This window comes from Nycticebus coucang, chromosome 22 (genome assembly GCF_027406575.1).
Source record: "Nycticebus coucang isolate mNycCou1 chromosome 22, mNycCou1.pri, whole genome shotgun sequence".
NCBI classification, from domain to species: domain Eukaryota; kingdom Metazoa; phylum Chordata; class Mammalia; order Primates; family Lorisidae; genus Nycticebus; species Nycticebus coucang.
Window position 1 is genome coordinate 47572387 of NC_069801.1, and position 13975 is coordinate 47586361.

The window sequence follows — 13975 nt, forward strand, 5'->3', positions numbered from 1 at the left end:
GGTCACATCTCATTTTCTTGGTGCCAACGGTTTAAAGAATTCAGTTCCTTCCATCTTAAGAATCAGAAGACAACCTTGAAAAGCTTTCTTAAGCTTTTTCTTAAAACCACCTTAAAAGATAGTGTCACCTAGTCTGCAGTTAAAAGTTGGAAATGTTAGGGGAATTTAATATAACTAAAATGTCTGAAAGAACGAAGACTACCTTAATGAACTTATGTACCAAAAAATCAAATGCTCTATTAAAAAGTGAAACAAAAAAAAATTAACAGTGTTCTCATTTTTGCTCTGCTAAACTGTCATCTTATAAAGCACTGTGTAACATACCTTTGTAGAATGCCATTTTCTTGGGGTATTACACCATTGATAGCTGCCTGCAAACAAGAAACAAAGAAGCCATTTAAAGAAGCAGATCAACATCCAAGGGGAGTGGGAAACTCTGTGAAGAGAAATAAGTACATTTTGAAATATTTGCTTGAACAAAATACTAAATGTTTTTCTAATGATGTAAAATATTCTCTAATGTTCCTCTACTTCTCAATAATAAAATATTTTAGAAAATTAAAAAACTTGCATTTGGTATATAAGGTCCCCAAAACTTGAGCTTAATTCTGCAGCCCTCACTGAAGCAAAACACCCAGAAATCCAATGTTTAAGGATGTCACAACAAGAAAAGCCAGTGTCTCTTATGAACACTATTTCCTTCCTCAGAATGAGAAGAGCAAAATATAGAATCACAAATGAAAAACTCTGTGAGAATACAAAAATTAGCTCAAGAATCATATTCATTCTTTCATGTCATAATCATTATTCTTAATGAAAAGAACATTGGGAAGGAAAAAATGCGCAGGCAAAAGTTCTTCAATAAATCTAACACCATGACTATGTCAGCTGAAAACAGCAGGTAGTACCAGAGAAGTTTCCTCACATAGAACATTTCTGAAATTAGTATCTTAGCTAACAAGTTACTGATTCGTCAGAAAACAGCACAAGTATGACATGACATGGATGTTTGGGGGACTTCTAAGCAGGTAGACTGTCAAATCCACTACAGGATGATAGAGCATATTCTCTGCGGAACAAAACAAAAAACTAAAAACAGCAAAAATCCCCAACCTTTCCAACTCCACCTTTGCACCCTAATAACTTCTCCTTCCCTACCCATGTCTAAATGAAAAAAATAACACAAAAAACAACCAACACTTCACTGTTTCATCAGCTGCCTAAAAATCAACAGCCAAAAGGAGTCTGTATATTTTGTGAAACATTAGCTTAAATATTTGCCATAGCTTAAATATTTGCCATTTGCCATCAGTTTACGCTGTTGTACTGTTGAAGAAAAATAAAATAAAGCAGAGTTTAGGGTGCTTGCTATGAATTTTGAGAGTTGTAATGTTCCATGGTCAAAAAAAAAACAGAGTGGGGGAAAAACACAAATTAAAACAGTGGAGACCACAGAACCCTGACCAATCTGGAGCCTCAAAAATTCTAAGTAAAGCAAATGCTAAAATCAGCTTTCAAAGCCACAAATTCAATGGAAGCATTTCCGCCTTATATTAGGTCAATTATTCCCTTCAAGTTGACAGTAATCACTCCATTATGTTTAGAAAGTCCTAAATTTTAATACAGGCTCTCCCATTTATAAACGTGGTGACCTTAGTATATTCACTGAACCTCCTCAAGCCTCAGTCTACTTACTCATCTGTACGGTGAGCTAACATTACATCCTCAGCCACAACAGGCCTGCTTTTTTACTTCTCAAAGGCAACAAATTTTTCTGTTTCTTCAGGTTTTGGAAGATATTCTCTGTATTTGGAATGACACTTCCTATTCTTCATCTGGCTAATCCTAATGATCATAAGTGAAGCTTCTGTTAGATACACTTTCCAAAAGATTCTTTCCTGATGAACCCTCCATCCACTTAGGTTTACTCTCAAATTAAACCTGCACTTCATAGTAATTATCATAATTTATAAGTATTTACTTGGAGATTTTTAAATGCCTGTCTTTCTCATTAGACTGTAGGCTCCATAATGGAAGGGATGATTATCAGTTTTGTCCACCACTTTCTCTCCATTGCCTAGCACAGAGCCTTCACAAGGCACTCAGTATTTATTTGTTTAAAGTATAATAGAGGGCTATACAGAAAAGTCTCCTAGTCAAGACTTGAGGAAGATCCAGTAAAGCTTTCTGGATAAAATGATGTCTCAACTGAGACTGAGAGATGAGTGAAAAGCAGCAGGGGGTCAGGGAGGGGCAAATTTTACATAGAAGGAACAAAAATGACACACTTAGACTTTTCAACATTTTCCCCTTCCAAGATTTTACACAGTATATTTATCTGTGAGTAAAAAGTTAGTCCCTGACCTCAATTTCATGTACATAATAAATGTTATACATAAATAAGTGAAATGTAATCCAGAATGAAGGCACAATAAAAGTATAATTTGCTACAAAGACATAAAAAGATTTTTGAAAAGCGATGGCATTTGATCTGGATGTCAAACAATGGGTACATATATTGAAGCAAACGTAAAACTCCAGATTAGTTCAATTTTAACATGTTAACTTTGAGGAGAGCACTAGGACATCCTTTGTTCTTGTGGTAAATGTGGATTAATTGGTAACTATATACCAAACACAGTGCTAAGTAATAGAGATACATACTGACAGACAGAACATAGTTTGCCTTCTAATAGAGGCAAAATATATTCAGCAATTAATTTTACTATGACAAGTTCGGGTAATACCAAAATGGAAGTGTCCAAAAGGTAATTTTTAAAAATCAGAGCTGGCAAAATCTGTTTTAAAGCAAATAAATGGAGAGCCAGAAATATTTTAATTCCCTCCTTCTATAAGCTCTCTTCTTTGGGGAAGAGAACAGAGACAAAAATAAAATACTAAGGAATTCATTTTAAAAAATTAACATGCAGTGGTCAGATAAGAGGAAAAAGCCAGGAATATATTGTATAAGGGACCAAGAGAAAACAATAATGAGAGATCAGACAAAAATTGGAAAATGTGAGGCCTGAGGTTATTTATAACATATTTTTAAAGTTTAATAAAAACTAAATTACAAAAGGCTAAAAAAATGGCAAAGTAACTATAAATAACTCTTGAAACATTTAGTGTGAAAAGTATCAAGACAGGAACTATAAGAATAGCTGTAATCAATTTTTGTTTGCTTCCTTTTTTAAAATAGTGATTTCTTGAGCTTATATAAAGTTCATTATAAAGAAAAACAAAGAAGAATTAAGACATGGATAAAACTGAAAGTTTGGTTCAACACACTCTTACCAAACGCCTATTCATCTAGGCACTACGGTATACTTCAGCCATGCCTGGTACCCAATCTAGGGCTCAGAAGAGTGAAGAGGGGATATCTTTAGAAAAAAGATCAATAAAATCTGCACTGCAAGCTAATAATGATACTGAACACTTACAAGAACTATGTATCACTTGTTACATACTAATTAGTCCATTGCTAATATTCTTTTTGCTAGCAAGATATTACTACATGTCTTTCTCAATCTAGAAACAGGAAAATAATGAGAGAGACTAAGTATTTAGTCAAAGTAACAGAATAGAATCAGGACAATATTTCCATTTCTGAGACTGACTCAAATGACAACAGTGGATCAGATCTTACTGCAATGTATTTTTTAAAAAGCATCTTACCATGATCTAGTTTATAAACATTTGAAACTCCATTATGGTATGACTATTGTTGTTGTCATGCTAATTATGTCCATATTTTTAATCTAGCTGATTTACCACAATTAGAATCCAGCCTTGAAGTTCTCTTTAGCAAAATTTGACAATACTACCACCCTCAGAAATGTCATTTTCCATAATGCATCCTAAGACATGCAAGGTGTGTATGAAGCACAGTAGAATCCAAAGTTCGGAAAGCCATAGGAAAGTAAGAATATTCATTATCTTTAGCCTTAATCCAAGGAGAAATGATGACATTTATGTGGGGCTTTAGACTTTCGGGGGGAGGGAAACAACAGAAGTTCCTATAAATCTCCTTGGAACATCACATATGAAAGCAAACGGAGTCACTGGTAAATTGGTGGATTATAAAATCACAGCATCTAATATAAATCATCCCCTAAATGGAAAGTTAGGACATCCTTTCTCCAACATATATCTTGGCTTTAGTCTTTTTTATTTTAAACAAAACATTCCTTTAAAAAATGGCTAAGACGGGCGGCGCCTGTGGCTCAGTGAGTAGGGCGCCGGCCCCATATGCCGAGGGTGGCGGGTTCGGACCCAGCCCTGGCCAAACTGCAACAGAAAAATAGCCGGGTGTTGTGGCGGGCACCTGTAGTCCAGCTGCTCGGGAGGCTGAGGCAAGAGAATCGCCTAAGCCCAAGAGTTAGAGGTTGCTGTGAGCCATGTGACGCCACGGCACTCTACCGAGGGCGGTACAGTGAGACTCTGTCTCTACAAAAAAAAAAAAAAAAAGGCTAAGACATTATTTGGGGGAAATGGAAATGCTACAGGGATGTACAGACAGCATCTAAAAGATTTGATGATGACTTCTGGGTAAATGCATTGTAGTGACAATAACAACAGCTAACATTATACAATTATTATGAGATGTGAAGCATTTTCAAAGTATTTTACATGTATTAATTCATCTGACTCCTGTATTACCCACATTTTGCAAATAAGGACACCAAGAAAAGAGTAGAAAATCATCACAATATTGAATAGGCAAGTGATGAATGTAAACAATTGATGAATTGGTTTAAAATTTAAAATATCTGTCCTTTGGTAGATGAGCTCAGGAGTTTGAGACCAGCCTGAGCAAGAGCAAGATGTCATCTCTAAAAATGGCCGACTGGTAGCAACCCTCGGCAGAGGCTCCTGAGCAGAGGAAGAAAAACTGGACGAATTTGACTCTATGAAGCCAAAAGTGGAGAGCTGAGCCAAGAAAGAAGTTAGGCAAGCTGTATCTCCAAGGAAGAGCATTCAAGAAAACAAATTACTGGGTGTCGCCTGTGGCTCACTGGGTAGGGTGCCGGCCCCATATACTGAGGGTGGCAGGTTCAAGACCGGCGCCAGCCAAACTACAACAAAAAAATAGCCAGGCGTTGTGGCGGGTGCCTGTAGTCCCAGCTACTCAGGTGGGTGAGGCAGGAGAATTGCCTAAGCCCAGGAGCTAGAGGTTGCTGTGAGCTGTGATACCACAGCACTCTACCGAGGGCGATAAAATGAGACTCTGTGTCTAAAAAAAAAAAAAATGACAGGTACAAAGCCTATCAACTAGAGGATGGGCAACCCCTCTCACAAGCAGAAGACCTGCCACAGGCTATTGCCAACGAGCAGGAAACAAAATGCCTCTCATTTTACCTCACTGGAGAGAGCCGCTGAACTCCAGGTCTCTTTCTCAGGGAGGTTCCACTTATGAACCTAGATACCACCCTGCCAGGCATAAAATTGAACGGACATTTTCCAAGTCCAAGATATTTTACAAGTCCAAACTCCCAGTCCACCCTTTTCCCCTCGCGTGGCGGTCTGAAGTTCTGCCCCCTGCAGAGCACAGAGTGTTTGGTCTTGTCCTGAGAGATCTGGGCATAGTGTAGACTGCCAACCATCACGACAGAATCTGTGACTAACAGGGAAGAAAGAGGGTGTGGGAAGAAAGGGACACTAGGCAGAAGGAGGAGCAGTCCTCTAGTAATGACAATGCCCGACCAGTGGTGGTATTGACCCTCAGTTTGGGCTGTGTCTGATGGGACGGGGTGCAGAACCCCAGCTCCGACAGCACCCACAGTGGGAGAGTGGTTGCCCTGTGTGGACTGAGTTCAGCAGACAGGGCTGGTCCCCAGCCCCTGCAGGGCCTGCAATCAGAGGCTTCCTAGGTGTGGACAGAGACCTAAGAGCAAGGGCGTTCCCTTATACAAACAGAACTCTCGAGCAGTGGCTTACTGGGTGTGAACCAAGACCTGAGAGCAAGGGCATCCTGTGATTCAAACAGAACCCTCGAGCAGTGGCTTACTGGATGTGAACTGAGACCTGAAGGCTATGGCATGGTCCCCTGTCTCTAGCAGGGCTGGTGAGCAGAGGATTACCAGGGGAGGACTGAGACTTGTGGGTAGAGTGCAGTGCCCTGACTCTAACAGAGCCTGTGAACAGAGGCTTGCCAGGCAGTGGACTGAGACTGGCAGGCAGGGGCGTGGTCCAGACTCCAACTGGTCTGGCAAGCAGAGGCGAGCTGAGTATGGACTGAGACCAGTGGGTGGGGGGTGTGGCCCCTGGCTCCAACTTGGCCTGGGAGCAGAGAAGCAGACAACAGTGTGGACTGAGTGTGATGGCCAGGAGTGTGAATCCCTGGCTCCAATTATGCTCTTCGAGACCCTTGAATCTCTCTCTGTTGAGCAGGGTTTTCACTGCCTGAGACAATTTCATTGGAACCTGTGTCTGGGACATTCTGAGGTTGACCTTCAAAGTTCTGTAGTGGAAAAGAACTTGAAGGGTGGGGGCTGGGTATCACAGCTGCTTGTGTCTTTTACAGTTGAGATTTAAACCTAATACTGTGGTCTCTTAGGATAGGGTAGAGGCTGGCTGATATCAAAATAGAGCTAGCTTGCACTATCTCACCAAGTAGGTCCTCAGAGTCTCTAGCCAAAACTCTCAAAGGGGCCTTTGTAAGGTTGTAGGAGATAAGCCACAATTACAAAGCCTAGCACTTTACTAGGCTTTGTATCTCTACTACCTGGGAACTCCAATTCAATCTCACCCTACCAGTTCTAATAACCAAATGGTGGAAAATAAACATGGTGTGGACCCAACAGAAGAACTCTGGCAACATGAATAACGAGAGTAGATCTTCCCCCTTCCCAAGAAATGACAAAGGAGATACAACTGAAGATGCCATGCGTAGACAAATGGCAGTAAAGTCAGAAATCAAATTCAGAATATAGACTGCAAATAAGATAAATAGAATGGAAGAAAAGATAGAAATTGAATTCCAAAGAGTAGTTCTAAAGTTGTCTCAAGAAATTAATGAATTTAAAGACCAAGTCATCAAAGATATGGACATAATGAGAAGAGAGATAGCAGAGCTCAAGGAAACGAAAAAGTTAGTTGAGGAGCTCCAAAATGCAGTAGAATCCATCAGTAATAGAGTTGACCAGGCAGAAGAAAGGATCTCTGACACTGAAGATAAAGCTTCCGAACATTCCCAAACACTCAAAGAGGCAGACAAATGGAGAGCAAAACCTGATCCAGAGAGTTGTGGGATCACTCCAAAAGATCAAACATTCGTCTTATAGGAATTCCTGAAGGAGAAAAGGATGGTTCTAAAGGTACAGATGCTCTACTCCAAAAGATTTTGGAGGAGAATTTCCCAAGCATTACGAGAGATACAGAACTTCAGATAGCAGACAGTTTCAGAACCCCAGCAAGACTCAATCCAAATAAAGCATCTCCTAGACACATTGTGATTAACTTTGCCAAAGTTAAGATGAAGGAGAAAATTCTGCAAGCAGCCAGATGAAAGAAAAGCATCACATACAAAGAGAGCAGTATCAGAATGATAGCAGATCTCTCAACCAAAACGCTGCAAACCGGAAAAAGACAACCTTCAATCTCCTCAAACGAAACAAATTCCAGCCCAGGATCCTGTATCCAGCTAAACTGAGTTTCATTTGTGATGAAGCAATCAAATATTTTAATGACATAGACATGTTGAAGAAATTTGCCATAACTAAACCAGCTCTCCAGGATATGCTCAGACCCATCCTCCACAATGACCAGCACAATGGTCTATCTCCAAAGTAAAATCATCCAGAAATTTTTGAACAAAACCCAAATTCCACAGTGGTGAAAGGATTAAAAATGTCACAGAACATCTGAAAATCATGACACCCAAAAGACAACCAAGCTTATCAATTCTCTCAATTAATCTGAATGGTTTAAATTGTCCTCTAAAGAGGCACAGGCTGTCTGACTGAATACATAAACTCAGACAGGATATCTGCTGTATACAAGAATCTCACCTTACCTTAAAGGATAAAAATAGACTCAGGGTGAAGGGATGGACTTGTGTACTACAGACAAATGGAAACCAGAAAAAAGCAGGGGTTGCAATTTTAGTAGCAGATGCAATTGGCTTTAAACCAACAAAAATAAAGAAAGATAAGGAAGGTCACTACATATTTGTCAAGGGAAACACCCAAAATGAAGAGATTTTGATAATTAACATTTATGTATCCTACCAGAATGCTCAATTCATAAAGCAGACCCTAATGGATATGAACAACTTGATATCTTCCTGCACTATAATAGTTGGAGATTTTAATACCCTTTTGACAGTTTTGGATAGATCCTCCAAGAAGAAACTAAACAAAGAAATGTTAGACTTAAACCTGACCCTAGAACAAATGGACTTTACAGACCCCTACAGAACATTTCATCCTAATAAAACAATATACATTCTTCTCATCAGCCCACAGGTCATCCTCCAAAATACATCATATCCTAGGACACAAGTCTAACCTCAGCAAATTTAAAAGTGTAGAAATTATTCTTTGTTATCTTCTTGGACCACCATGGAATAAAAGTTGAACTCAACAGCAACAGGAATCTTCATACTCAAAGTCATGGAAACTAAATAATCTTAGGCTGAATGATAGCTGGGTCAAAGATGAGATTAAGAAGAAAAATCACCAAATTTTTGGAACAAAATGATAATGAAGACACAAATTATCAAAACCTGTGGAATACTGCAAAAGCAATCCTAAGAGGGAAATTTATAGCATTGGAAACCTTCATCATGAAAACAGAAAGAGAAGAAGCCAATAACTTAATGGATCATCTCAAGCAACTAGAATAGGAAGAACATTCCAACCCCAAACCTAGCAGAAGAAGAGAAATAACCAAAATTAGGGCAGAATTAAATGAAATTGAAAACAAAAGAATCATTCAGAAGATCCAACAAAACATTGGTTTTTTGAAAAGATTAACAAAATTGATATACCTTTGGGCAACCTAACCAGAAACAGCAAAGTAAAATCTCTAATATCATCTATCAGAAACAATAAAGGAGAAATAATAACAGACATTTCAGAAATTCAAACAATCCTCAATGATTACTACAAAAATCTCTATTTCTAGAAATATGAAAATCTGGGGCGGCACCTGTGGCTCAGTCGGTAGGGCGCCGGCCCCATATACCGAGGGTGGCGGGTTCCAACCCGGCCCCAGCCAAACTGCAACTAAAAAGTAGCCAGGCATTGTGGCGGGTGCCAGTAGTCCCAGCTACTCAGGAGGCTGAGGCACGAGAATCGCTTACACCCATGAGTTGGAGGTTGCTGTGAGCTGTGTGAGGCTACGGCACTCTACAGAGGGCCATAAAGTGAGACTCTGTCTCTACAAAAAAAAAAAAAGAAAGAAAAGAAAAGAAATATGAAAATCTGAAGGAAATGGATCAATACCTGGAAACAGACCACCTTCCTAGACATAACAAGAAAGAATTAGAAATCTTGAATAGACCTATATCAATCACTGAAACAGCATCAACAATACGAAATCTCGCAAAAAAGAAAAGGCCAGGACTAGACAGCTCCACATCTGAATTCTATCAAACCTTTCAAAAGGAACTACTACCTATATTATACAAGGTTTTCCAAAGCATAGAAAAAGAAGGAATACTTCCCAACACATTCTATAAAGCAAATATCACCCTGATATCCAAACCAGGAAAGGATCCAACAAAAAAAGAAAATTACAGACCAATATCATTAATGAATATCAATGCAAAAAAATTCAATAAGATCTTAGCAAACAAAATTCAACACATCAAAAAAATTATACACCATGATCAAGTTGGTTTTATTCCAAGGTTGGTTCAACATATGCAAATCTATAAATATAACACATCACATCAATAAAATAAAAAACAAAGACCATATGATTCTCTCAATTGATGTAGAAAAAGCCTTTGATAATACCCAGCATCCTTTCATGATCAGAATTCTTAAGAAAATAGGCATAGAAGGGACATTTCTTAAACTGACAGAGGCCATCTACAGCAAACCCACAGCCAATATCATATTGAATGGTGTAAAATTGAAAACATTTCCACTCAGATTAGGAACAAGGCAAGGATGCCCACTGTCTCCACTGCTCTTCAACATAGTAATGGAAGTCTTAGCCATCCATCAGGCAAGAGAAGGTGATCAAGGGTATCCCAATAGGGTCAGACGAGATCAAACTCTCACTCTTCGCTGATGATACGATTGTATACCTGGAAAATCCCAGGGATTCAACTTCAAAACTCTTAGAAGTGATCAAGGACTACAGCAGCGTCTCAGGATACAAAATTGATACTTGGGCGGCACCTGTGGCTCAGTCGGTAAGGCGCCAGCCCCATATACCGAGGGTGGTGGGTTCAAACCCAGCCCCGGCCAAACTGCAACCAAAAAAATAGCTGGGCGTTGTGGCAGGCGCCTGTAGTCCCAGCTACTCGGGAGGCTGAGGCAAGAGAATCGCCTAGGCCCAGGAGTTGGAGGTTGCTGTGAGCTGTGTGAGGTCACGGCACTCTACCGAGGGCCATAAAGTGAGACTCTGTCTTTACAAAAAAAAAAAAAAAATTGATACTTACAAGTCAGTAGCTTTTATATGTGCCAACAACAGTCAAGCTGAAAATATAGTAAAGTACTCTATTTCTTTTACAATAGTGACAAAGAAGATGAAATTCAAACAATCCTCTTCAGAAATTTAAACAATCCTCAATGATTAATACAAAATCTCTATTCCCAGAAATATGAAAATCCGAAGGAAATGGACCAATACCTGGAAGCATGCCACCTTCCCAGACTCAACCAGAAAGAATTAGAAATCTTGTAAATTAGAAATCTGGGAATTTACCTAACAAAGGACATGAAAGTTCTCTTTAAAGAAAACTATGAAACTCTAAGAAAAGAAATAGCTGAAGATGTTAACAAATGGAAAAATATACCATGCTCATGGCAAGAATCAACATTGTTAAAATGTCCATACTATCCAAAGCAATCTACAGGTTTAATGCAATCCCTATTAAAGCACCATTGTCATACTTTAAAGAACTTAGAAAAAATAGTACTTTATATGGAATCAGAAAAAACCTCCAACAGCAAATACATTACTCAGAAATAAGAACAAATCAGGAGGTATCACATTACCAGACTTCAGGCTATACTATAAATCTATAGTGATCAGAACAGCATGGTACTGGCACAAAAACAGAGCAGTAGATTATGGAACAGAACAGAGAACCAAGAGATGAACCCAGCTACTTATTGTCATTTGATCTTCAACAAGCCTACGAAAAATATTCAGTGGGGGGAAGACTCCCTATTTAACAAATGGTGCTGGGTGAATTGGCTGGCGACCTGTAGAAGACTGAAACTGGACCCACACCTTTCACCATTAACAAAAATAGACTCTCACTGGATAAAAGACTTAAACTTAAGACATGAAACTATAAAAATACTAAAAGAGAGTGTAGGGAAAATACTGGAAGAAATCGGCCTGGGAGAATATTTTATGAGGAGGACCCCCAGGCATTTGAAGCAACACCAAAAATACATTACTGGGATCTGATCAAACTAAAAAGCTTTTGCATAGCCAAGAACACAGTAAGTAAAGCTAACAGATAACTTTCAGAATGGGAGAAGATTTTTGCAGGTTATGCTTCTGACAGAGGTCTGATATCTAGAATCCACAGAGAACTCAAACTAATCAATAAGGAAAGAACAAATAACCCCATTTCTATGTGGGCAAAAGACTTGAACAGAATCTTCTGTAATGAAGACAGGCGCATGGGCTACAAACACACGAAAAAATGCTCATCATCCTTAATCATCAGAGAAATGCAAATCAAAACCACTTTGAGACATCATCTAACTCCAATAAGATTAGCCCACATCACAAAATCCCAAAACTACAGATGTTGGCATGGACGCAGAGAGAAGGGAACACTTCTATACAACGTTTTTGAAAAGAAGTTTGGAGAACACTCAAGGAACTAAAAGTAGACCTACTATTCGATCCTGCAATTCCTCCACTAGGTATATGCCCAGATGATCAAAAATTATTTTACAGCAAAGACATTTACACCAGAATGTTTATTGCAGCCCAATTCATAATAGCCAAGACATGGAAACAGCCCAAGTGCCCACTGACCCACGAATGCACTAACAAATTGTGGTATACGTATGCCATGGAACACTATGCAGCCATAAAAAAGATGGGGACTTCACATCTTTTATGTTTACCTGGATGGTGCTGGAACATATTCTTCTTAGTAAAATATCTCAAGAATGGGGGAAAAGAAAAAAAAAAGAATGGGGGAAAGGTATCCAATGTACTCAATACTACTATAAAATCGATATACAATCACCTATACACTCATACGAATGGCAAAACATAACTATAGTCCAGAAAGTAGAAGGGAAGAAGAGAGAGAGCAGAGGGAAGGGGGGATATGGGAGAGGGGAGGGTATTTGCGGGAACCTCACCTAATATGCATGATACAATGGTACATTTCAAAATTATTAAGAAATGAGTATAATTGTGATGGATGTATTACTTAGTTCAATGTAAATATTTCACATTGTATATCAAAGCAGTACCCTAGCCCCATAAATCCATCTATGTACAGAGTCATGATTTAATAAAAAATAGTACAAATAAATAAATAAAAATAAAACGTCTGTCCTTTGAACAATAGCATTAACAGAATGAAAGGGCAAGAATAGACTAGAAAAAATTTTGCAAAAAATATATCAGAAACACAATTTATATTCAGCATACACAAAGAATTCTTATAACAGAAATACACCAAGTCAGTAAGAAAATGTGGAGGGAGGAAACAAGATGGCTGACTGAAGCCAGCTTTCCACAGAGGCTTCCGTCCAGTAGGAGAGTTAAAAGGACAAAAATTCAGCAAGTAACGTGGTGGATTTGAGCTGCACTGAGAGAGAAGGCTGAAGAAAGCACATCAACCCCGCTGAGGTGAGCTGCGACCACAAGGATACAAACAAAAGGTACAAAATACATCACCAAGCGGACGGGAGTCCCCTCCCCCATGAGAACAGCTCAGACTGCCCCACAAACAATTGGGCAGAGTTCAAATGTCCTCCCACTACACTCCATGGGAGAGACCCTCTAAAAACTGGACCTACTGCCCCTACTAGGGTGCCATGGCGTCCTCCTGCCAGGCATAAAACTGTATAAACTCTATATAGTCTCTACCTGGAATTCTGAACTCCCAGAGCTCCCCTTTACTCACACTGAGGTCTGGAGGCCAGACCTGGTCGGCGGAGAGGGGACCGCACTGGAGTGGCAGTTCCCTGAGGCACAGTGCAACAGCCATCTTTTGGTGACAATATAGCCAGGCATAAAATTATGAAAAGCTGTGTGTGTTCTATGCCCACAACCCCAGGCTCCCAGCGCTCCCCACACTCCCCTATGCTCTTGCTCCAAGGTCTGGAGGCCTGTCGCCCAGGGGTCCAGACACTTCGGCGATTGCTCGAGGGGTGTAGACAGTGCTGGGCTGCAGCCGGTGGGTGCAGACTCTGGGGTACGGGAGCGGAGAGAGGACAATTGGCCGGAAGAGAGCTACACCAGAGCAGTGGCTGCCTGAGCCATAAAACAGCAGCCCTCATTTGCTAACAATACAGCTCACTACCAAATATTCTGAAGCCACACCCCCTGTCTCCCTGGGCAACCAGAGACTCTGAGTATAGGATTTGCCTGAGGCAACTCCAACTTGCAAACCGGGGAAACGGCCAGGGCAGGGGCTGACCCAGAGGTCCGCTTTACTAAACCTAAGACGCACCTGGCCCTCAGGGGATGGTCAGCCTACAGACAAAACAAGAGCAAAGATAAGCTGATTTGGAACTCAATTCAGCTTCTCTTCTGCAGGGGAACCGCAGAGTTGTTCTGTTCTGTTCTGTCAGTAACATTAATCAGGGGCAAG

At 39.9% G+C, this 13975-nt stretch overlaps 1 protein-coding gene across 3 annotated transcripts in view; it reads right to left on the bottom strand.

Annotated features, from left to right (window-relative positions):
* FAF1 (Fas associated factor 1) overlaps window positions 1-13975 on the bottom strand; it is a 498736-nt gene that overhangs the window by 357564 nt on the left and 127197 nt on the right. For all 3 annotated transcript variants that reach the window (XM_053575767.1, XM_053575768.1, XM_053575766.1), the window contains one exon: window positions 325-371. Coding sequence is in view for 1 of the 3 variants with exons in the window: in XM_053575766.1 (XP_053431741.1) it covers window positions 325-371 (47 nt within the window). In the remaining 2 variants the exon portion in view is untranslated. The remainder of the gene's footprint in view (window positions 1-324; window positions 372-13975) is intronic.